The sequence below is a fragment of the Uloborus diversus genome, chromosome 4 (genome assembly GCF_026930045.1).
Source record: "Uloborus diversus isolate 005 chromosome 4, Udiv.v.3.1, whole genome shotgun sequence".
Classification (NCBI taxonomy): domain Eukaryota; kingdom Metazoa; phylum Arthropoda; class Arachnida; order Araneae; family Uloboridae; genus Uloborus; species Uloborus diversus.
In genome coordinates, this window is record NC_072734.1 from 120,439,021 (window position 1) to 120,463,881 (window position 24,861).

Consider the following 24,861-nt stretch of genomic DNA (forward strand, 5'->3'; position numbering starts at 1 on the left):
AGAATAATATAGAGAAGTATAATAGAAACATATTTATTCAGACTGTAAAATGTTTTACACATTCAATCAAATTAAAAAAAAAAGTTTTCTTCAGTCATTTCTAATATAAGGTGTAGGAGGAGCATCGGGGTGCATCTTGTAGATCCTCCTCCAGGTTGGAACTTCATTCTTATATGCCATGGGATCAGGGCAGCGACTATACATCCTCTTGAAAAAAAACCGGAATATTCTCAGTTCTTCTTCCGTCCTGAGATCTTCTCCGAGGTGAGGCTTCAACACAACACCTTCCCTCTCCAGAGGGGCATTGAGAAGAAACCTGAGGATAAGCTTAAAGACTTCATCATTCAATCCTTTTAACTTGCCATCTTCGATGGTGTCAAACAGGCGCATCCTGCCTGATGACCAGCAGATGTTACGCCTGTCCTTTTTGTCCACATCACTGTGAAAAGCAATAGTGTTCAGCTGATAAACAAAGAAATTCCAATCCCTGCCATTAGTGAGAATAGTTTGGGTCACTAATGGGTATGTCAAGTCGTGAAATGGAGTAAAACCTAAAGAGAAAATAGAATGTCAGTGATAAGTTTTTTAAAATTAAGTAGAACTAGCTGCTAATAAGCGCTACTTTGCAAAAGCTGAAATAATAATGATTTTAACCTGATATTCTTTCTAGGTAAACTTTATCGTTTTTTGGAAAATAAATTCACAAATGAAATACCCATACAAGAGTATCAATCCAAGAGAAGAAAATATACAATTTTCAACTGTTTGATGTCGTATTTTTTTAAATCTCATTTAATTAAATATAACTCGTTTTACAACTCAATAAAATGTAAGGAATAAATATGATTCTCCAAAAACCTAACATTTTTCAATCAAATATTTTAAAAATATAAATGCTTCAAAATATCGGTAAAAAATTATGATTACACTTTGTTAGGAACATATTGAGGGAAAAATAGAGGGAATTCACTTTAAACTATGCTACACCCCTCAAAACAGGGGGTCAAACTGTCAAACACCAGGAGAGTGACAAGCAGTAAGTTTCATGGAAGGTTATTGAAAATTTAATTATAGTAATAGAGAAATAACCGTAACCTAAATCGAAATGTATTATTGCATGACAAAACAAAATCTATGTGAAACCTCTCTTAACGGACACTCCTTAAAAATGAACACTTATTCGATTCCCGGTCCCTTTATATACGGTTTTCCATATAATCCATACTATTTGCTCTGAATATCTTACACTCCAAATAATAGATAGTTATTTCAAAAAAAAAAAGAATCAATTGCTATACTAAAATTTTAAACCAGCAATTTAATAACAATTTTCCCATTAAGTTTTAGTGTTTGATATTTCGAATTGTCTAGTTTAGAAAATTATTTTCCAAATTCTATAAAGTTGTACTCTAATGTATCTCAGTCAGAAATTTAAAGCAACTGCATTTACATATTCAAGCAACAATAAAATTTAAAAAAATGTATAACCTAGAAATCTCTTTTTGAAAGATTCGTCTGAACAAGAAAAAAAAAAGACTAAATAAATACAATTTCTTTACTGATACATTTTTCATTCATTGTTTGCCAAATTCAGTTTTTTTTAAATCATAATCTTATTTTCTGAATAATGTTTTGGAAATAAATTCTATTCCGTTAATAGCATTACTAGTGCATAATAAATAATTCTAGGAGAGAGACTTTTTTTTTTAGCCACAGGAGTATGACATTTTCCTTGAAATTTGCCTGATACGTCAGCCCAGAATTTTAATTAAGAAAAACAATGTCATTTTTCTTTTCTAACTTCTTAATTCAACAATACACTATGTATAGAATTATTTTATTTATTTAACACAGAAATGTTGACCAGGAGAATGACAGCAAAAATGATAGAAACCCATTTTTGAACTTCAAACTTTTAGTAAGAACAGCAGACAAATCATGTTAACAAAATACTCAAGGAATCCAACAAAATGGTGATAATTAACAATGTTATAGTACAGCAGATTAAAAATTATAATTTTTTTTAATTGAAAATAATTGAACTCATTCTTAGGACAGGAGAATGACATGAAAACCTGGGGACAAACTTAAAAATGACGTACCCTGATTATTTAAATAATTAAATTTATTTAAAGAATGTTATTTTACACCTTTAAGAAAGTGTAATTTAGTACTACAAATTAAATTTGTGGAATGCTGATGTAAATTTTTTTTAATGATTTGGAGTATATTTGAGAAACGAATGGGGACATGCCAAAGGAGTGAATTTTTTGGTAGTTTAAAAGAATTTTGTAGGAAAAAATAAATGAGTTATTGTTTTAATAAGAATGGAATAACATTGGAAAAAATACTTCTAACTATTAAAGAAAAGAAAAAAAATCTAGGTCAAACAATCCTTGTGTTAGGCTCCTGGGACATAATATTGTAAGGATTATGGAGAATCACCCAAATGTTTATCTTCTTGCTGGAACAAAATATGAAATAACAATGTTATAGAGCACCAACTTGCAATGTATATTGCAGACACTTGTTTCAATGTTGCAAAGAAGCCATTTTTTTGTGCAAAACAATTTGCACTTTGGGACACAAACCACAGTCAAAATAAAGCTGCTTGCATTTGAAAGACCAAAATATTCTGCGTTGCAGAGAGGATTTGTAAATCCGAAAAATGGTGCTGCAATATATTTAGTAACTTTGTGCAGAATAATATAAAAATTCAGTTGTAATTGTAATTTCTTCTTAATTTTTAAAAATAATCTGGAATGCACCAAAAACTCGAAGAGTCATTTAAACAATAATTTCTTGACAGACTGTACGCTATATGCTACATTGTATGGGACATGGAAGCTGCTGTTGGAACTTTTGCTGTCTACTGTTAATAAGATAAAATTTATTTACTTTGTATTAGAGCCCCAGATTTAGGATACTCAATCATTGGAAACAAAACTGGTTTTCATCTCACTGAAGAGTTATGGTGTTCTCCCCTCTAATACAATATCTTTCCAGGAACAATACTCCGCCCCCCCCCCCAAATGCCCTCAAGAGGCCTCCTAATTAACTCCACTGAAAACTTCAAAGGTGTAGCACTATAGCTTGGGATTTTATTTATCTTTTAAAATTTGCTTTGGGCATTTTAATTTGATGATCAGCATCCGAAAGTGATATATCTCAACATTGTAGGGGATTAAGTGCCTCCAGAAGTGATGACTGCTTATTCTGATGGAGAAGCAACTTTAAGAAAGACAATGTAATCTGCCACAGTGTTCCCTTTCTACAGGAGAGGTTTGACAAACATGAAGAATTTTTTTTGTCATAATAGTCCATACAATATGTTAGCTACCAGTTTGTTTGGCACTCTTGGCTTCCTTAAGAGGTTTTCCGCCTCCAGCTTTGTTAGTCCTATGCCGGGCTGATGAGTGCTAATAAGCACGAAACTGCAGTCATCGGCTGGAATTGACTGAGTTGGCGGTGTATTTCATGTATTTCTGCCTTAGCCCTGGCTATAGGGCGGTAACTTACTGAATATACCTGCCTTGCCTGCAATATTCGAGTTGAACCGAACCATTGTTTCGGTCACTCGTCTGGTCATTGCCAATTCTATGTTAGCTACCAGTTTGTTTGGCACTCTTGGCTTCCTTGAGAGGTTTCCCGCCTACAGCTCAGTTAGTCCTATGCCAGCCTGATGAGTGCTAATAAGCACGAAACTGCAGTCCTCGGCTGGAATTGACTGAGCTGGCGGTGTATTTCATGTATTTCTGCCTTAGCCCTGGCTATAGGGCGGTAACTTACTGAAAATAGGAACCATGTTAAAAAGTTAAGATTCTTTTGCATTAATATTGTTGAAGATTTAACTGCTAGACTAATAGTGATTGCATCTTCTACTAATTTTTGTAATTATATCAATAATAAGTTGATGCACACCTTTAAGGACAAAAAATTACTTTCAATGGTTGCTGTTTAAAAATATTGAGAGTATTTTATCCTCATACAAAAGAGTTTGAACATTAAAATAGCATAAACCCAAAGAACACAACAAAGTTCTGAAGAAACTTAGAAGTAAAATTCCCAAACAATATCACTGTTCAGCAACACCCTTTCCCCTAAGCTCAGGGGTTCTCAAACTCATCCAACTCGCGCCACTTTTTGAAGAATTCGAACTTTTTCACGGCACCCTAGTCCATCTCTATTTTTTCCGAAGAGTTCATAAGTGTACCAAAGAAGGCTACCCCTAAGGTTCAAAAGCTAATATCTCGCTCCTTTATGATTGAATTGCTGAGACTTTTGCATATTCAACAGATGGCTCATAAAAACAAAGAAAAAAAAATAAATAAAACCAAGTGAAAATTAGGTTTTAATTATGTTTTTCAACAGTTTTAGCATAGCAAAGCGATTCAGCCTGATTAGGAACATGGGCCTTGAATAAGGAAAACTTTGGGACTTTGGGCAAATATTCAAAGCATTAATTATTACTTTATGCAGAATTGAAGACAAAAAGTATTATCAAACTAAAACAAATTGAAAGAGTTAAATATCAGTTTATAGTAAACCACATTTGTTGCCTTCAAAAGTATTATCAAAAATTCCATGTTTAGTTCCATGGAAAGGAGAAAGATCAATCCTCACTTTGGGGCAAATTCATAATTTGCTCAGGAAATTTTTACATCACGTGACTGTAAAAATGTTAGACCACTTTTGCCTACACATCAAAAACTGGATCAGCATCAGTTAGGCTTCTTGATAATGATGAAGTCACGATCAGGCCCGCGCCAAGCCTGATTGGTGCCGTCGTGCAAATGTCTTTTGAGCGCCTTTGTGCAGCGGCGATCGGGAAAAATAGTTAACACCTGAAGTGAGATTTTGTAGACAAATATGATGGGGAAAAAAATATTGGCATTTAATTTATTAAAAAATATTCGGAAAATATTTATTTTTGGAATACAGTGTACGTTTGTACTTCATATAGTTTTTCAAAATCAGTAGCTCCTCTGATTTGCCAATGCGTAGTTGGAAAAGAAAATATATTTCAAATATCAAAGCTAACGTCGCGTCGCTCCAAATATCTTGCCAACCTCTAATTGATGAATAATGAATCAAACTTTCATGCTGGTGAAAACATATTAACAGGTACTGATTATATTCACGGTTCAATTAAGATATCGGGAGGCCCAAGGCCAAACACTTTTTCGTGGCCCCCCGTTGTCAAATCTTGCAATTTTAATCATTAGAAGCAACAATTTCAGCTATTTTTGGGCTCCTAAACAGAGCCCTAGGCCATAGCCTAGTTTGGCCTATTCAGTAATCAGGCCCTGATTCTATTTCTAAATTGGAGTATAATAATGTAGAGTAGAGGATATTTATTCCAACTTAAAATCTGAAACTGAAATCCCCCCTTTCCAGAAAAAGCAATAATTCTGAATGACTGAATGGTAAAAGGCATTGAATTTTATATGTAAAACAAATACTTTGTCCAAAGCTTTTTTCTTTAATGACAGGAGGGGAGAGAGAGAGAGAGAATTGAGTAATTATGGGTGAATCGTTACGTTTCAGAACTAAAAATTGTCTTTTAAAATACAAAAATATTACGCCAAAGTAAATAATAAGCAAATGTACTTACCGAATTAGTTTACATATGATACATAAAGCAGTGGAATCACTACAAAAAATAGTCTTAAAATCTCAAAAATACATTTTGCACAAATTATAGTGCAATTATATTCAACGCCGCAAGAGTCAAAATGGGCAATTGCCAATTCCTTACGCCTCGTAGGTCAACCATGTGTACTAGAGACGTACCAAAATAGCATTCACGGTTCCACATTTCAAAGAAAAATGCTAAAATACATACATTAATTAGCATCAATTGTTTCATTGTGAAAGATTGTGTTTTTGACAGCATGTTTAAACACAGTAAGTTTTTTTTTTTTTTTCCGGATAGGCAACGAGACAGATTGCTTGTTTCACTTGAGCAGTATGATTTCACTGCCATCATTAGATACAATGCGAAGCTCAATTGTTCAATTTTTGATTTTTTTGGTTGAAACATTTTTCCCCCATTTGGAGCATTATTGATTAACAGAGTTCGGTGCCTTTTTGCCTCTGGCACCGTCGTGCGCTGCACGACCCAGCACATAGGGACGGCGCGGCCCTGGTCACGATCTAGGGATCTATGCTACATCAAAAATATGGGGGGTTGACCATATTGGTCTGTATGACCTTATATGACAAATTCACCTAACACATATATTGATAACATGGACACTTCACAGCACCCCTCGCCTCTTTTTACGGCACCCCAGGGTGCCGTGGCAGTACTACCAGTACAATCAGGGCCGTAGCTAGGTCAAAAACAGGGGGGGGGGGTACGCATTTTGCGGCCCCTTGATTGTTTCAAACATTGTTGTCCAATATGCAGAGAAAGAAAGAGAAGATTTAGCTTCTGATTTAGCAGGAATAGTCATATTACTAGACCTTAGTACTAGCAATATAAACTGAATCGCAAGTATAATATTCAATCAGAAATAAGGGGTGTCAGACGGCTTCTTCCTAGCATTTTTTCGAAATTGAAAAAATAAAAAACCGCAGTTTTAGACTATATTTTAAGTTGGGGATAAAGGGGAGAGGATGTCCGATAGCCACCCCCAATAATTCCCCCCCCCCTCCAAATTTAAGTTCCCAAAACACAATTGTGTTAAATTTGATTATGTTCAGGAGGCGGGTTCAAGCGCAAGAAATTTCCAAGATTGTTAGTTGAAAAACACAGATTTAGGCGATCTATAGTGATTAAGCAATAAATAAAGGGTCATTCCATAGAAATGTCAACCTCAACCTCAGAATTTTTTTTTTCCACAAAACCTTAATTGTGACCTATCATTTCATTCAGCATACTTTCTAGTACATAAATCCAATAACAGTTTGCAAAAATTTCATTCAGTATTTTTTTTCTGGCTCTAAACGTGCGAGGTTGCAGAAAAGGCTTAGCATGTGCAAAAAACATGCGTCTATGTTTTCTTGTGTAATGTAAAATTTTTTGCAAATTTTTAAAAGAACTATGCTTATTCTAAATGAATAGATGTTGGTCCAATAAAAGTGACTGTTCTTTTTTCATACATTATAAGATAAGTCTTTTAATTAGTTTGGTTATTTCATTGAAAATATTTACGTTATGTTAGTCACGAAAATGTACTATTTTCTGCTTAAAAACTAAACCAGATGATTGAACCGAACAGCATTTTTTATTTTCTTACATCTGTGTCATATCTACTTAAAAAGTGCAAAATATTTATCTTAGTATCAGTAGATATAAAATAATTAGTGTGACTAACGTAACATTTGAGCTGTGACTAACGTAACAGTTTGCATGTGACTAATGTCACATTTTAAAATTGACTGCTAATATTTAAAACTTATTTAATTTAATGTACTTTATCATGAACAATTCTGAATATGTAGGCACTCTATATTGATTAAAAATATAAAGGGTGAAAAATACCAGTAATATTACATAGTAGACCTTCTGTTTATTTAGAAAAATATTTTTTTAAATGTCTTTAAAAAGATACTTCCAATTTAAAGAATTATTAAAAAAGAAAAAAGGTGAGTAAAGCAAAATGAGTACTCTGCTGAATGTGCATTCAACACAAGAATCCAAGCTTAAAAATTAAGACAATAGAAATACAGTCTTAACAACGAAGAACGTCTCTATTTTTTAGAAAATACATCTCCACCTATTATTAAAATGAAGTAATGACTGCTCGTTGGAAAAAATTTGAAGGTGTTACATGACACAGTGACAATAAACGCTGCTGCCATATATTTCAGAAAATGCACGAATAATCATTTAGAAATTCAAACATTTGTGGTGATATCTGGAATTAAAATGCATTCTGCAAAAACGTTCGAACATTTTTTTTTTTCAATATTACATTTTAATTCAAAAGGATGAACAACACTATTCGTTCGATAAATCAGTAAACCTTAAAAAATGATATAACATTGAAGAGTACTACGGAGTTTCTTATGACGATAACTAGTATATCAGCAGAATACTAGAATTCAGTGAAACTACCAACTTGCAAAAAGTTAATTTTTTAAAAGAGAGATATTTAGGATTTAATTAGCCCACGAATGATGTTATTCAGTTTGTAAAAGCAGTTTTTTTATTTGTTTTTTTTTTCGCACATTCAAATTGAGTTAATTGAACTGAATCCTTCCATTCAATTTCTTACACTAATATGGAAAAAAAGTAAAGAAAGAATCATAATACAACACAAAGAAGGTTCCTAAAAAGTGTGAAAGTAATATAGAGCAAGAAATTAATTATAAAAAGTTTTTTATACGCATTCATTGCTTGTTATTCGAAGGTTACGTTAGTCACACACAGTTTTTCGGAAAAGTACCATTTAGGGCCAAAAAAGATTCGTCTGTAACAAATCTGTAGTACAATTTTAAAAATAGATTGTTTACCTCTTACAAATATATCGGCCAATTTTAAATGTCTGTGTAAGTTTCAGAAAAATTTGTCTTGTAACATAAGCATTGTTTCTCAGGGTTGCAAAAATGTTACGTTAGTCACAATGCCTTTTTTGGTGAAAAAACACCTGCCAGCGCTTATTTTGCTTCAAATTCTTAGTAGAAATGAAAAATAGTCACCTTGTATATTTTAAATCTGCATATTAAACCAAAACACATTTATTTTTACTCCCGGTGTAAGTAAAAAGAGTTTGAAAATCAGCTGTGAATGTTACGTTAGTCACTATGGAATGACCCTAAATACCTTTGTGCCGAGGAATAACAGGAAATATCCAACGTTGTTTAGCACAAATAAACAGATTTCAGAATACACGTGTTTCGAGGTTTCAAGGAACCCCTTTTTCAATTCAAAGGTGTGAGCTTCTAGTGACTTTGAGTTCAGTTTTGTTTTGTTTTGCTTTTGTTATTGCTTATTTTGATATTTAAACTGTCTGCTGTCCATTTTCATTGCTTTTGCTGGGTGTCTTTACATCTAGAAGCTCACACCTTTGAATTGAAAAAGGAGTTCCTTGAAACCTCGAAACACGTGTATTCTGAAATCTGTTTATTTGTGCTAAACAACGTTGGATAATTCCTGTTATTGATCTATAGTGATGTTAAGGGAGGAAGAGGCTCGCCCCCCCCCCTCCGATACATTTTCAAAGTTCAAAATCCAAGAAAACAATTGTGAACTAAATGGGATTGTGCGACAGATCAAGGAGGGTCCGGATGAAAATTGAAATGTGAAAATTTTAGTTCAAAAAATACAGTTTTAGGTGATCTATGGTGATATTAAGGAAAAAAGAGATGCGGGTGCCATCCCCCCGAAATTTTTTGAAATTGAAGCCTTAAAAACGGGGTTGTAGGCTTTTTTTGTTAAAGTTGAGTGCATCGCTAGTTTCTTGAAATTAAAGCTCCAAAAACGTAATTTAAGTCAACCCAACCTTCACTGAAAGGGGACTGGGGAAGGGGAGGGGGCGCATTGAAAAGGCTTGCGTACAGAAATGTTTTGTAATTGAAGCACTAAAAACGAGATTTAAGACGTTTTTTGATGATATTGTTTAGAGAGAGAGGGGAAATGCAGTTTTTTGAAGAATTTTGGTAATGCTAATGGGTAAAGACATTGGGAGTCCTCCTCTGGAAAATTTTCAAAATCGTAGGCAAATTTCAATACTGTTAAAGGGTAGAGGCTTTGGGAGGTCTCCCCCGAAAAATTTTCTGAAGCCTTAACAAGTTTTGCCCAATAAATTTTCGATGATTTTTGGTAATATAGGAGGAGGGCAGGTTTGGAAGACCTCATGGAGTTTCTTAAAATTTAAATCCAAAAGACGATATTTATTCGACTGTGAACGATGATGAATGATTAATTGACAGGGCGTTTCTTGGGGATTACGTTGGAAACACTCTCATGGTTTTTAGAGATGAGACAGGCTCAGCCCTGGCCTGAAACGGACTCGAACTCTAGAACCGAAAATTGGTTAAGAACTCGAGTGGGCTCGGACTAAAGCTAAGATATTCAATTGTCAATCTTCAAACAAAATCAAGCAAATCAACACTATCACGCTGTGAGAGAAAAAAAAACACAAACATTTGAATCAGTTCAATCAATGTGAAAATATAGTCAAAAAAATTAAAAAACAAAATAAATACGCAAATAAATAAAAATAAATAAAATAAAGTAAATAAAAGTAATGCCTATTTATAATATGTTTTTTTGCGATAACTTTTACACTATGTCATACAGTACAATTTAGAAAATTCTGTTAATGAAGAATATTTAACTTAACATTTTTCATTAATAAAAATATTCTTTTTTAAAGAAACATTTTGAACCAATCGCAGTTGCAATATAAGTACCCTTATTTGGTTGTTGTAAAATAACAGCTGAGACTAACATTTCAAGAAATCATGTCAGACTATAGAAGGCTCGGTTTTTGATACCAAGAAGGTTTCCCTTGGGCTCGGGCGGGCTTGGATTTTGGGATCAGTTGGGCTCGGTTACAAGTTTTCGGGCTCGGGAGGGACCGTCCTCTTAAAAATGAGCATGAACTCATCTTGGTTTTCGAAATTGGAGTCCTAAATACTCATGTGTAGGCCATCTTTAATGACGTTAGAGCAGAAGGGGGTTTGAGAATGTTTTCCAAGAATTTTTTCAAAACCTAAGTTTTAAAAACTCAATTCTAGGCCAGCTTTGGATCCCTAAAAAGAAGGAATTGGAGATCTCTACTCTACCCTCAGTTTGCTTACATCCCTATCTTCATTTTAAACTTTAATTATTGATAAACATATTGTGGTAATACTTTCTTCCAATTTTCTTTTTCCAAACACGATTATTGCTTAACGGTTTTTCCTTGAAGGAAATCATATAACAAATTTCGGCTGTCAGTTCCATTTCCGTCTTCTTTGTTTCGTTAATTTTCTATTTAAACTATCTACTGTTCATTCTCGTAGCTTTTAATCGATGTCTTTTCACCCAAAAGCTCACTATTTGCATTGAAAAAGAGGTTCCCTGAAACCTCGAAACATTAGTATGCAGTAATCTGCTAATTTTGTGTATCCAAACGTTGTTGATCACCATTTACTTTTCTGCACAAAGGTATTTATTTATTTATTTCATACATTAACGATGTATGAACTCCATTATGATCAAAACCTGGATAATATTTTTTGTCAGTTCATAATTATAAGTGGTAAACTGTCTTATAACCATAATAAAAAAGTTAGTTTTTATAGTAATTTCTTATATCTATTGGTATTTTGCAAAATTAATACATTCTATATTGAACATAAGATAAATAACAGTAGATATCTCTTAAACTTACAACTGTAGAATATTCATCAATTAAACAAAACAGTGGCAGGGGAGGGGAGCAAACCAGGGTCTTATTGTAATCAATTTGGATTAACAGTAAAAATAATATACAACTTATAAAATACTGTGTATTAAACTGTCAATATGACTGATATATTCAGTCTTTTTCTAAAAAATGCATGTTTATCTTTCAGTTATGAATTTTTTGGAATTCTCATACCTTGGTATGTAGCAATGGCATTCAACCATCCAAAAGAAGCCATGACAGCAAAGCCTTCTTCAATTTTACTCAAATCATATTTCTCTATTTTCTTTAACAAGACTTGAAGATAACTACGGGGGAATACAAGCAACAAGGGATATTCACATGGATCTCCAGCCCAGTAGCCTGAAAAATGTTTTTTTAAAGTTAATGATTAGAACAATCCTTTATAAAGCATAGCATAAAACATAATCTTTAAAAGATAATTCATTGAAAAATTGTATAAACTAGAAAATCGCCTGTCAAGATATGCGCGGGTCACAATTGCTTCTACATTTGAACAAAGCAATTTACTGTTTGGTGATATTTTAATAGTTGACATTTTAACCCTAACTCCAGTGAATTAACCCTAAACTCCAGTAGATAGCGTTCATTGTTGACCACTTTTCGTTTATTCATTCCCCTGAAATGACACAGTCTTACCAGTAAACAGTTAAGTTACCAGATCCAGCTCAGACTTGTCCACAATAAAGCCTTCCCTGCATTTTAAATTTTACCAAAATATATTATATAATTATCATGCCGGGTCTCGAGTTTCATTGTTGATGACATCAGGAGCGTTCCTTGATCATTGGCTATTATATATATGAAGATACATTTCAGAAAATTGATGCCCTAACACGGTAAATTTGACCTGAATAAGTTTTAGGGTATGTACAATCAAAGCCATTTAGTATAAGCTTTGCAATCTTTCTTCATTTGTTGGAAAAAAACAAAAAAAACCAATTTTAACTATTCATTGAACTCTATTTCAAGTAAATAAATAAAATTTACTTCTATTTTCATCAAAAACTTGGTCGAAAAATATTAAAAAGGCTCCTGAAAACATGTACTGATCTCTGCTAGTGTCATGACACTGTCTGCTAGTTTTTTATTCACTGAGATTTATAATCAAATTAGTTTGATAGTCATAACAAAACGAAAAATTTTAAAAAAGAAATTAAATAAGTAAAAAGTGTTTTGCAGTAAGTTACCGCCCCTAAGCCAGGGCTAAGGCAGAAATATATAAAATACACCACCAGCTCAGCTATTCCATCAGAGGACTGCAGTTTCGTGCTTTTTAGCACTCATCAGCCCGAAATAGGAAGTAACTGAACTGGAGGCAGAAAAACCTCTTAAGGGAGTCAAGAGAGCCAAACAAACTAGTAGCTAAAGTTAGCTTTGACATCAATCTTTGAGTTGAACCACACCATTGCAGCAGTCACTTGTCTGGGGGGGGGGGGGGAGGGTGCTAATTCTACATTCACTTTCAAAATTCGGATGCATTTCATATATGCAATGGTTGAATGATGCAGCTTGAGGTGGATACCGTTTTTGGTGGTTCCTAACTGTCAACTTCACTTGTGCCCATTGAATATAACATTTTTTTCTGGAAAAGATTTTTTTCTTTCATTTTGTGGTTTACAGTTGAACCTTGGTTAAAACGAAATGTCAAAAAATCCATGATCTTGTTCGTATTAGCTGTTATTCATAACAGCCGTCGATACGTAAAATGGGTAAGAAAAACGCATATGTGTAATTTGCTAAGTATGTATGTGTTGTATAACATAATATATTGCTAGTCATTTATTTGTCGTAACTTTTCACAAGCTGATAGTGCTTTTCTTTTTATACCATTACCAGAAAAAGCAGCATTTAATTTATAAGAAACATGGACTGTCAGGATAAATGCTAGGGATTTTTTTCTTTCATGATTCAGAAAAGATGAGCTAAGTTACAACATGAAATATAAGTTAAATACAACCCAATTGAAATGAATCATTGTAATCAAAGTTATATAATCCTTCCCACTTAAAATCAAAAAACAAATAGATAAATAAAATGTCTGGCAATGATTTAATTACATTCCTCAATTTTAATGATAAAATTATTCAACAGTTATTGAAGAGACTAAGATAGCAGAAAGTCACTTAAATAGATTGTAACTTGTAATATTTTAAGCAATGTGGGTTTGTATTTGTATGAAAAGTAAATGCATGCAAGATTATTTATGATGCAACATGTTACCTTGATTATAATTTATCAAATCATATATCAGGAAAGAAATTAATTTGTTATTTGTGCAGAACTATAGATAAACATAAACCAGCCATTTACTACATTATTGTCTTTTTTTTTTTAATTTGGCTGTTGGAATGATGCATTTAACTTTTTACTTATTAATACATTATTATAATATTTAATGATGATAAATTTACAATGTTAAATGGAAATAAATTTACATTTCACAAAATAGAAAATAATTTTTAATTTTAAATTGCCATAAAATTCAAATATTACAAATGAAAAATTTTAACCAAATATTTGGTATTTGGCTGAATATTTGATTTGAATTTAGACCAGATATTTGGTATTCAGCAAAATATGGTATTTGGTACATCTCTAGAAACAAATATCATAATTACTCATTTAAAATCTAAGTTCTATGCTTTTTCTTGCCACAAAATGTGCATAAGTTTACATAACTAATGCATGGTGTCATATAAGCAATGTAATCATCAGTGACAATTCATTAACATTTAATAATTTAAAAGTAAGTTTTTCCAATAATAATTCAATACTATTAGTTTAGGTTACAAAAAGTAATCAGTAAATATAACACCATATTTGTTTTGTGCACATTGCAGTGTTAAGAATTAATCAGTAAAAAGTAGTAGTGTATAAAGCCTTGATTTTGAAATGTATCAGAGCAATACACAAGTTTATTGGAATAATTCATTTGGCCTCAGGGCTGAATCCTAAATGCTGAACTCTAACTAATTTTTATAGCTTTGAAAATTTTGGAAACATAAGAATTACTTTCATTACATATTTCAACTGCTTTAACCTACTACTAAGACAACTGAAAAACAAACATTTTTAAAGAAACAATTCCTATCTCAATCAGAAAGTTATTTACCTGGCACTGATATAATTTTTTCTCTTTCTGAATGGAATTCCTAAGGTGTTGGGGATGAAGTTATAATCTGGAACATCAGCAGTAGCACAAAGTGGATCACTCATATCAACAATCTGTAAGTTAAAAGAAAAATATCATCTTTAATTATGGACACTTTTTTGAACAAAATCCAATGAAATTGTTCTTAAAAGACAACTGACGGTAAAAAATAAATCCTTAAAACACACCTTTCAAAATTTTTAACATTTTTGCTCAAATGAAGACCATAGAAGCAGTATTTAGTGTTGTTTGTAATTGAGTACACTTTTATCAGTGGTAATAACTTTGTATGAAATTTATTTATATTAAAATTAAGCAAAAATGTATGGAAACATTTTGACAAACTATAATAATTATTTTTTCAAAAATGTCATTACATTTGGAAACATTTTGTCAACATGCATTTGAAACAAAAAACAAATAATGATAAAAAAAAAATAAATAAATAAATAAAACAAATAAACTGCAAGCAGTTTTCTGTCACAGCAGATCTCTAAGTAAGGAGATCATCCTTATTAGGAAATAAATTTTACTCTTTACTATATTCCCTCTTTTCTTCTGTGAACTGGCAGTGGGTAGCACCCCCCCAGAGTCAGCAAAGACAAGTAAATGTATTTTCTTCGAACTTAAGGAGTTCTGAACAGAATGCAGAAGAAGACATTGTACATAATAAAAATTGCACATGTAAGATTGTCAAGACTTAGTGAATGAAAGAAAACAGGACTTTTCTATTTTTTAAAATATCGAGGATAGCATGGCACCTGCTGAAGTGTAACAGTAACAGATTCTGGGGTTTGGGGTACACCCAGATCAGGCACAATAGGGTTTTATCTAAGCTATATTTCAGACCTATTTCTTCATCCTAAAAAGTGATAAAAGTGATAACAATATTTTTCTACTTCATACTCATTTGTCTAATTTATATTCATTACACATAGTCTAAGAGCCCATGAGTGCCAGACCTACGTCATAGTGTAAAGGCCCAAAAAGTTTCAACATAAAGACATCATAGCAGGTAGGAAAATGTTCACTATTATTTAAGCTGAGTCATGCAGGCTTTGGCAGGAAGCAGGTAGCGAAGGTGCAAAAAAAGTTGCTGAAAAACTAAAGTAAACATCATAGATTGATTCCATGTCACATGACCTAATGGTCCCCCATCCAAGCATCTCTGATTTGAAGAATGTTTTAGAAAAGTGCAGACCTTAGGGTTTCCAATCCCGTAATCCCGATCCTAAACCCCGCAGGATACTGAATGGTATTTAGCGGATTCAGAGCGAAATCCCCCAGAATTTTTGATCCAGCAATGATTTTGCGTGTAAACATTTCATAATTTTTCTGAGAATGAATTAGTATTTGCATTCGAGGTTTCAGTGGACCATACGTTCAGCAATTGCGAAAATGCATAAAAATTTTCCTTTTCGAAAACCATCACTAAATATGAAACCCTGAAAACTGCTTTAGAAGAAATTAAGAAAGTATATTACAGAATGCAAAATCGGCTGAAGAAGCCTGAATGCAATGTTGGAACGCTTCTGTAAACTTAAGGAATGTGCTCCCTTTCTTTCCTGACCTAAAAATTTATCTTTTTGAAGAATTACGTCAATCCTGCAGAATCCCGGGGGAATGGTTCCCTTACAGTCAAGAAATCCAGCGGGCCTGAGATTGGTGCAGGATTGGAAATCCTAGCAAACATGCTTTTGAAACTAACCTATGCAAATTTTTAGATTCCAAGACACAAATCATGATGATCTAGGCTACTTCAAAAAGGAAAAAAAAAGTGGGCTCCAAAATGGACTCCAATGAGGGATTAGCCTAAACATGGCAAATTGTTTCCCAAAGCTGATCAGGGCTATGGAGTCGGAGTCGGACTGATTTTGGGGTAAAAGAGTCGGAGTCGTTCGAAAACATGCTGACTCCAATTATGGGTTTCTTTTCTTCCTTAATTTTCAGACACTTATTGATTTTTTTTCAAAAATTGAAAACTAATTAATTTGATTACATGTATAAAGGCCTACTAATAAGAAAATAACTCATTGTGGCAACTAGCTGGCTTGACTGTTTATCAAACTTTCTGTAAGAGCTACCTATGCTGTCTCCTAGTTTGCTTATTTTTTTAATTTATTTAACTGATAGCAACTGTCAGCAAACAGTTTTGTTGCCTAACATTTTCAATGTATAATCAAATAAAAATAATAATGTATTTTTATCTCGATCTCAGACATTTCAAAATCCAGGAGTCGGTGTCGGGCCATTTCTCTTCCGACTCTGCAGCCCTGATGCTGATCAGCCATTTTGAAGCTTTTCTTTTCATTGATCCTAGATCCTCAGGATTTGGGTCCTGGAAGCCAAAAATTTGCATAGGTTAGTTTCAAAGGCATGTTGGCACCTCTGTAAAATTTTGTTTGAATCGGAGATGGTCGGGTGGAGATGACAAGGTCACTTGACATGAAATGACTCAATGATGTTTAGTTTTTGAAGCACCTTTTGCAACCTGCTTCGCACCAAAATCTGCACGGCTCAGCTTAAATAGAAACAAACCTTTCTTACCTGCTGTGATGTGCTTACACAGATTGGCCTTTACCAGGATGTAAGTCTAGCACTCACAAGCTCTTGCTCTAACAGCACATTGGCTTGGTCGCATTGATTTATGTCCATTAATTATTACAACTGCTCATATCAGAAATTTGGGTTGATGTAGCTTTTAAATTTAATCTCAATAAAAAATTGAACTTGTAGAATATCTTCAGCACACTTTTGTGGTACATCATATGAATACAATAACATGAGCCTCACAGATCAGAGCTGCCAAATGTTCTGAACAAACTTACAGGAAGAAGTGGCTGTTTCATTCTGATAGAAAATGCAGCTACATCCGAGTACTGGAAACATAAATTTTCTTCAAATAATTTCTTCTTCTCTGACTCAAAACCAGAGTGCCACCAAAAAGAATTGATTCTTGTTTTCTGTTGGATCTGAAATTTAAAATAAAAGTAATCCAAATCCAAAGAAAAATGGTTGTTACAGAATTGAATAGTTAATAAAAATACATTTTTACTTCAGTAAATAGAAAAATAATATATGAATTATACCTTGATAACATAATCAAGCCTTCAAAATGGCAGTTCTGTGAATAGCTACACTAATGCCCATTAATTTCAAAATACTTGCAAACATTCACATTTTTTTACAACTTTTCCAAGAAATAAAAGTATTGTAATTTTATTTACACAAAAGGCTTGCTTCTGCTATCATTTTCAAATAAAAATTATATCACCCATGTATTTTACAGATTGAATAAAAAGATTATTTATGAACGATTTCTTGTGATTTGTTTCCTTCCGAAACTAATCAAAATGAGGCTGATCAAATCACCAATATCTTTCTAAATTTTAAAGATATACAACTGGTATTTTTTCATAAAAACGTATTTGGGTACAAAATATTAGAAGTTATAAATCGCTATTTTTCTTGCATGCACAGTGAAACTGCCTTTAATGTTCATATTTAATGAAATATTTCAAATTTTTATTTCAGATTTTAGTATAATAATTCTCTTGCTAGCTATCAATTTTTCTGAAAATTTGGTAACAGGAGAGAAAACTCTGCGTGTTATGAACCAAAAACATGAGAATAAAATTGATATTTTAAAAAGAAATGCAGAAAATCTTTGTTGATACTTTCATAAAATCTATATAACTATTCTGCATAGTAAGCAAACTAATTTCTGAAATTTAAAGCTTATTTTATGTAATTTACAATCATGGGCATCGCGGCCGGGGGGGTCCAAGGGGTCCGGACCCCCCCCCCCCCAATATTTGAGACCGGACCCCCTCAATATTTGAAAATCGGACCCCCTCGATAATTGTCAAGATGAAATTCATTATTTTGGGGAAATTATTTTTGCTTTGAAGACTTTAAACAGTTGCATAATACATAATTTACCATGTTTAATTCATATCAAATAAAACAAAATGAACATCGGAAAAAAAATGAATTAAAAAAAACAAAATAGGTTATGTATATAGTGAACGGAAAGTCGGAAAGTGAACTCCAATGACAAACCATTGCTCTGCTCTACGCATACTAGCTTCAGTGGAAGATGCTAGAAAGGGGACACCTTCTCCCGAGTGCAATGTCAACCATCCATAGTCCTGTCGCCGGCCTCCCCAGCTTGAAAGTCATTCCATCGTATTTGTTGCTTTTTAGGGGGAAACAACGGGACAACTTTGAGATACTGAAACTAGATGGACAATTCCCCCCCCCCCTTTTTTTACGACTCTCGTGCTAATAAGTAAACAGAAGTCAGACGGGGATCTGAGTTTCCGCCCCTTTCTTTCTTATCTCATTTCTCGGCGCTTCCATGTTTCTGTTTCGAGTTTTGCAGTGTTTTTCTCCGATTCGATTCAATTTATAGCGACCCCGATGTTACCCAAACAAAATGAGACACCAGACCTCTTGGGCGGTTTTTTGCTGCTGGCAACAACACCCAGGCCAAAGGATGCACAAAAATTTAGAAGACCACTTAGCTGGTCAAAGGTTAAGTTTGGGGTAGAAAGGGAAAGGAGACGTGTCATGTGTTTGACATTATTCAACACGTGGTTTCCAAGTACCTTACCAAAGCGCGGTTTCTCAAATGTGTTTGCGACATCTCAAATTTGACCAAGAAAGCGTTACGTTACAAAAAAAAAAGGAGGAGTCTAAAAATTAACGTGCAATTTCAAAAGCAAATCGTAAGCCAGCATAACGATTGATACTGTGATGTCACTTTCAATAGACCAACGAAAAAAGAAGCGCAAGAAGACCAGAAAGAAAAAAAAAGGGGAAATAAAAGGAGCTTCCCTATTGGGAAACGTTCCGACAAAAATGAAAATAATTTCATGCGGTCTTTTGGTCTCCTTGAGAGTAGGTGACCTGAAGAGCGCTCCTATTTTGGTAAAAATACTTTTTTTACATATTTGATTATGGCTATGCAGAGGTGGCTTGAAACGGGAAAATGTAGCAAACCTTCTACATCAAATGAATTTGAGCAATTTTTAACTACTGAATCATCATAAACATCCACAGAACCGTCTTCAAAAAGTCAAAAGATCGTGATAGGTAAGTACCATTCTGTTTAGTGTAATACATACAGGGGCTCCCCGTTTTATACTATTCAGATGGGATTACTTCTCGATTTTCCGAATGAAATTCCCAATTACCCACATCACTACATCTAATGAGAATATCTTTTTAATGCAATATTTCCCAAAAAAACTACTCGAAATTTGAAGACTCGTCAGACAAAATTTTCTGGGAAAGGAAAGTTTATAAAAGTTCACAGTGTCCTCCTATCGAGTAGCCCCTGAATGCCTGCTAATCAGGTATGCTTTACAGTCAATATTTTGACATTATGTGTCCTATCGGAGCTAATGCGTTCAACTTTCTCTCTCTTTTTTTTAATGTTTCATCTTTTATAAATTTTAATGGAATAAATAATGCTCCTTTTAGTTACAAAGCTTAACAGAAAATTATCCATTAATAATCCTGCTTTACTGAACAAATTTTATTGAAATAACCATTTTAAAACTTATTGTCACGTGTCAGCAAAAAGCAGTTCATTTCTCTATCTCTTTCCCATCGTCCGCTGATCAGAATTCAATTATACACCAAATGCTGTTTGTTCTCTGTGTAGGCCAGTACTAGGAGGGGCACTTTCCCTGCTGACATTGAGAAATCAGAAATTAATGTATTTATATGGCCATGGTTTTTGCTGTTTTTTGGTTTCATATGCATTGAGTGTATGGATAATTCAACAAAAAAAGCAAAATTTTGGTGCATTTGTAACAAAACACCTGAAAAAATTAAGAAAATACTTTAAAAGGTTGCATTATTAAAATATGATATCATGAGAGCTTAATTATTTGTGCCTTATTTTATTTTTGTAGTTGTGATTTTCGTAGGTTCGTGAATGTCATAATGGTGAGTTCCATGCTTTAATTTTTTAATTAAAAAACAGCAAATTAAACTCCTTCGAATGCAACTTGTACCAAGAACTTAGAGCTGCTGCAGGGTTTATCACTATGTAATATAAAAATTTAATTATACAGTTGTCGCGACTTATATATGAGTTATATCACATTTTGTACTAAACAGCTTTGATTCCATAAAGCGGCTGATTCAATAAAGTTGGATTTCGTTTTTGATGATTTCATTCATTAAGAACGGTTAATTCAATTGTCACCTGTTTCAAAATGTTGAAAATTTGGTGCGGCTACTCTTGGTGTGCCGCCCTTCGTCGTGTAAAGCTGAAAGAAGCTTCAGTGCGCTGAGAAAGCTGAAATTGTATCTACGGTCGACTATGACACAAAAGCGGTTGAATCACGTTGCTTTATGTTACATTCACAAAAACATCTTGGACGAAATTCATCACAAAAATCACACACGCACACGGATATTTGTATCCCATGTGCAGTCTAGAAAAAATGTATTTTTTGGTATTTAATTTTTTTTTCTTATTGTGTAGTAAATCAAGATGTACCCGTTTAAAAGTATTGTATTAAATGTAAATCCATTTCTATTTGATTATTTGATGTCAAGTTTTTGTCTCATATATATATATATATATATATATATATATATATATGCAACTTGAAAATGACAGAGTCAGAATGGTCCCCCCCAATAAATTTCAGCTGACGACGCCAATGTTTACAATGAAGGATGATCAATTTTTTCAATTTGTTACTGATCCCCTAAATTCATGGGTGATATAATTGCTATTTGGAAATGACAGTTAGAGCATACTTACATTCTTAGAAGTCAGTATTTTACCAAATTGTGGAAAAGTAATTAAAATTTCATCATTAAGATTCTTTTTTCAACTAATGATAACATTACCTAAAAAATATTATTTATTGAAAATTCTAAGAGTGTTTTGTGCAGCATCGTATTTGGTACCCCCCCCCCCCAACACATGACACCTAAGGGGCCATTCATTAATTACGTAAGGGTCCTGAGGGGGAAGAGGTTGGAGAAATCTCTAAAAAACCTTACTTTGGGTGGGGGGGGGAGGGTTCAAACCCATTCTTACGTAATATTTTCCAAGTCAATATTTTACATTTGAAATAGCACGGTCAAGTGATTTAACAGGGATTATATTTCATTTGCGTCTAGAAGGTAAAAAACATAGGATAGGATGAGCTGTTTTTTTATTTGTTTTACAAAAAATGAATAGTATAAAATGTAATAGAAGAATTTGACTATATATTGTAAGTTTTATGTTTAATTAGTATTGCATCATATACAAAAAATGTCGAAAAAACCCTCAGTCTAGATTCCAACTTTTTAGTGAATATTTCTTTACACAAAAAGGTTTAATTTACTAATAGTGAATTTAATTTCAATTCCAGTGACAAAAGATTTGTTTTTTTTTTTTCATTATTTTGAAAAACGAAATGGAATCTTAATTAAGAATAAGGGGGAGGGATTTGAAAAATCTTACGTATCCTTACATGGCACGGGGGGGGGGGGGCGCTTAAAAACTGCCAAAATAATCCTAACGCAGGGTTGCTATTTTGTCCATTTTTTTGTAAAAAGTCCAAGACGCCAGAAGAAATTGGACAAAATGAAAAATCGACTGATTATCCATGCATAAATTTATTGTTATGGTGTAATAAAATTAGCATATAATTCTAATACATTATGTATTATTAATTAATCATTTAATTAAAATAAAATGATTATTAACTTTAGAATTTAAATAAATCCAAAAAAAAATTTTATTACATTGGTGCAACTAATTTTAGATCATAATTTACTTAAAAGTAATCAAATTTAACAATGTGAATAAGTTATTGGGCGTGATTATATTTTATTATATCACAATAGTAGAAATTAGACTCAATGGAAAAGTCAAATGAAATGCTTGGAGACATACATATGAAATCAAGCTTTATAGATCAGAAGGTGCCCACCTAGAGGGTGTCATGGCGCAGTTGTTTGAGGGGTATTTTTCTCATTTCTGGGGGGGGGGGGCTCTTGCTTTTGGGGAAGGATCTATACAATCTTTAAGGGGGTTGTGTTCTTGCTCTTAGAGTGGGAGGCACCCCTGTATAGATTGAAAACATTTTATTACTGTTATATTTTTTGAGTTTTTATTGATGTCACCCCATAGTAAAATATTGTAGTCTGAATGTTTTTATGGATAGGTTAATGTCATACAAATTAAGAAAAATTACTTCTTTAGTAGGGTTATGGGTACTCAGAACAGTGTACTGGAAGAGGCTATAATGAGCAAGGGGGTCGATAGCTTTAAATAAAAGGGCCATTAATCTTTATTGGGGAGTAATAAATTGACTAGAAACAGCCTAGCTGGGTTGCCTGGGGGTATGCCTGTTCCTGATCATCACATTTGTATTGCAAAAACAGATTTCACTTCATGTCAACATTTTCTTTATTAATATCAAGTAGTTTCTCTCTTTTTTTAAAAAATATGATTGGGGCTCCAACCTTTAAAAACTTTTTATTTCTACTTTTTAATTTTACAAATTCACTTATTATGGACAATAAACCTCCATATCACAGAAAAACATCTTAAAATTTACAGCTGATGAGTTTGTTTTTATAAATGCCATTACATGCATTATAACTTATTAACACTCATTAGATTTATATACAATACACTTACATAAACTTTAACATATCTTGCTTTTTTCATTTTCACTTTAAAATATTTCAAATTATCAATTGTTTATATACATATTTATGTATGCTCTGTTTTTATAATAAAATATTACTCGAATAGGAAGAATCTATATAATTATTTATTACTTTCAAACTTCAAATTTTTTGCTAAAAACTTTCAGTTTTTAACTGAAAAAGTGGACGAAATAGACAAAATGACATTTGTTCGGGACGGTTTTTCCTGGGGTGGACGAAATAGGAAAACCCTGTCCTTATGTAATTAATGAATGGCCCCTAAGGCCCGGGGGGGGGGGGCGGTGGAGGTTACTGTGACCTTCCAAAAATGTCTTTCTTCTGCAAATTTTGACTAATGATTCTGAAAATTCGAAGGCAAAATTAAAATGTCAATGGCTGTATTTTATGATTCGGAAAGAATTGAAGTTTTATTCAGTAAGAACTAGAGAATTTCCCCCTCTCAAAAATTGTTAGCATCACCGAACTCAGCTATTATGCTTCACAAAAAAGCACTTCATCTTTATTTTTGAAGGCAGCAAGTATAATGTGAATGTCGACAACACTACACCAAAATAACTTCTTGCTATAAAAAGATCAATTTAAAATTGGTAAAACATTTACACTGTTACCAAATACTTACAACAGATTCAAGTATATAGTCATTTTTCCTGCCCAGTTTTTTGTAGCTTTGGGCAATTAAAGCTTGTAATAAACGAATACCCGAATCCTTTTTAGAGAAAAGCTCACTCAAATTCATTTGTTCGTTCGCCTTCCAAGATCGAATAATATCTTTGTATAACACCTCACAGAAAACATTTCGAATTTCGTCCAGTTCTTGATCGACATTGATGCCGGTAATATGTTCTGGCAAACCATTTATGACGTGTGTTCTCGTAATATAGCTTTGAAAAGGAACACCTACGTATGTATTGCATATTGAATTTAGTTGGAAGACTTTTAAATGCGATCTCTGCTGCAAAGCTAATTCGTACATTTTTTCTTCAACTGTAGGTAATGCCTTGATTGAATCATACCACATTTGACGAGCATGTCTTTGCAGTCCTTCTTTAGATGTATCAATTATTGGTGGATAAAGACACTGTTCATCGTTCACAACAGCTAGCTGTTGGATAGGACGAGAGGAGTTAACATAAACTTTCGTGTAAATAAATCGCTTCTTAAAAATGTTACGAAATAAAGGCATGTTTGAAAACCAAACCACATTAGACATGAGAACCACAATGAGATTTTATCGAAATTGTAACGACGTAGGGAAATAAAATTCCGAATAAAGTAGAGTTCTGATTTCATGCACTTTTAAGAGAAATGCTTTGAATACTAACATAAACAACAAAGTGTCTATAACTCCGGTACATCAGTTCAATTATGACGCCGGCTAAATAAGCGCTTCACGTAATATATGTTTTCGTAATAAAATATTAAATTATCCATTTGTTTTACATGGCCTTTTCTTCGTCATTAAAGTTCAATTCAGGAGGTGAAAGCAATACACTAAAGAAAAAAAATCTTAACGCCTTAAATTTCGGTATGAAGCAGGCTAGTTTTCACTCTACTCGACTGTTGTCTCGCTCATCATTTCGCTGTTGCTGTTTCGCTTTTTTCCCGTTTCTGGTTGTCGTAACTTCTATGAGTATGGAAGTGGGG

General features: G+C 33.1%; 1 protein-coding gene across 1 annotated transcript; it reads right to left on the reverse strand.

Annotated features, from left to right (window-relative positions):
- Positions 1 to 23: 23 nt before the first annotated feature.
- LOC129219777 (28S ribosomal protein S30, mitochondrial-like) lies at positions 24 to 24,534 on the reverse strand. The gene is given in 6 exon segments (XM_054854075.1): positions 24 to 551; positions 11,541 to 11,708; positions 14,482 to 14,518; positions 14,520 to 14,594; positions 17,349 to 17,492; positions 23,837 to 24,534. Coding segments are annotated over 6 exon segments (1,476 nt in total). The 5' UTR covers positions 24,428 to 24,534; the 3' UTR covers positions 24 to 90.
- Between the last annotated feature and the right edge of the window lie 327 nt (positions 24,535 to 24,861).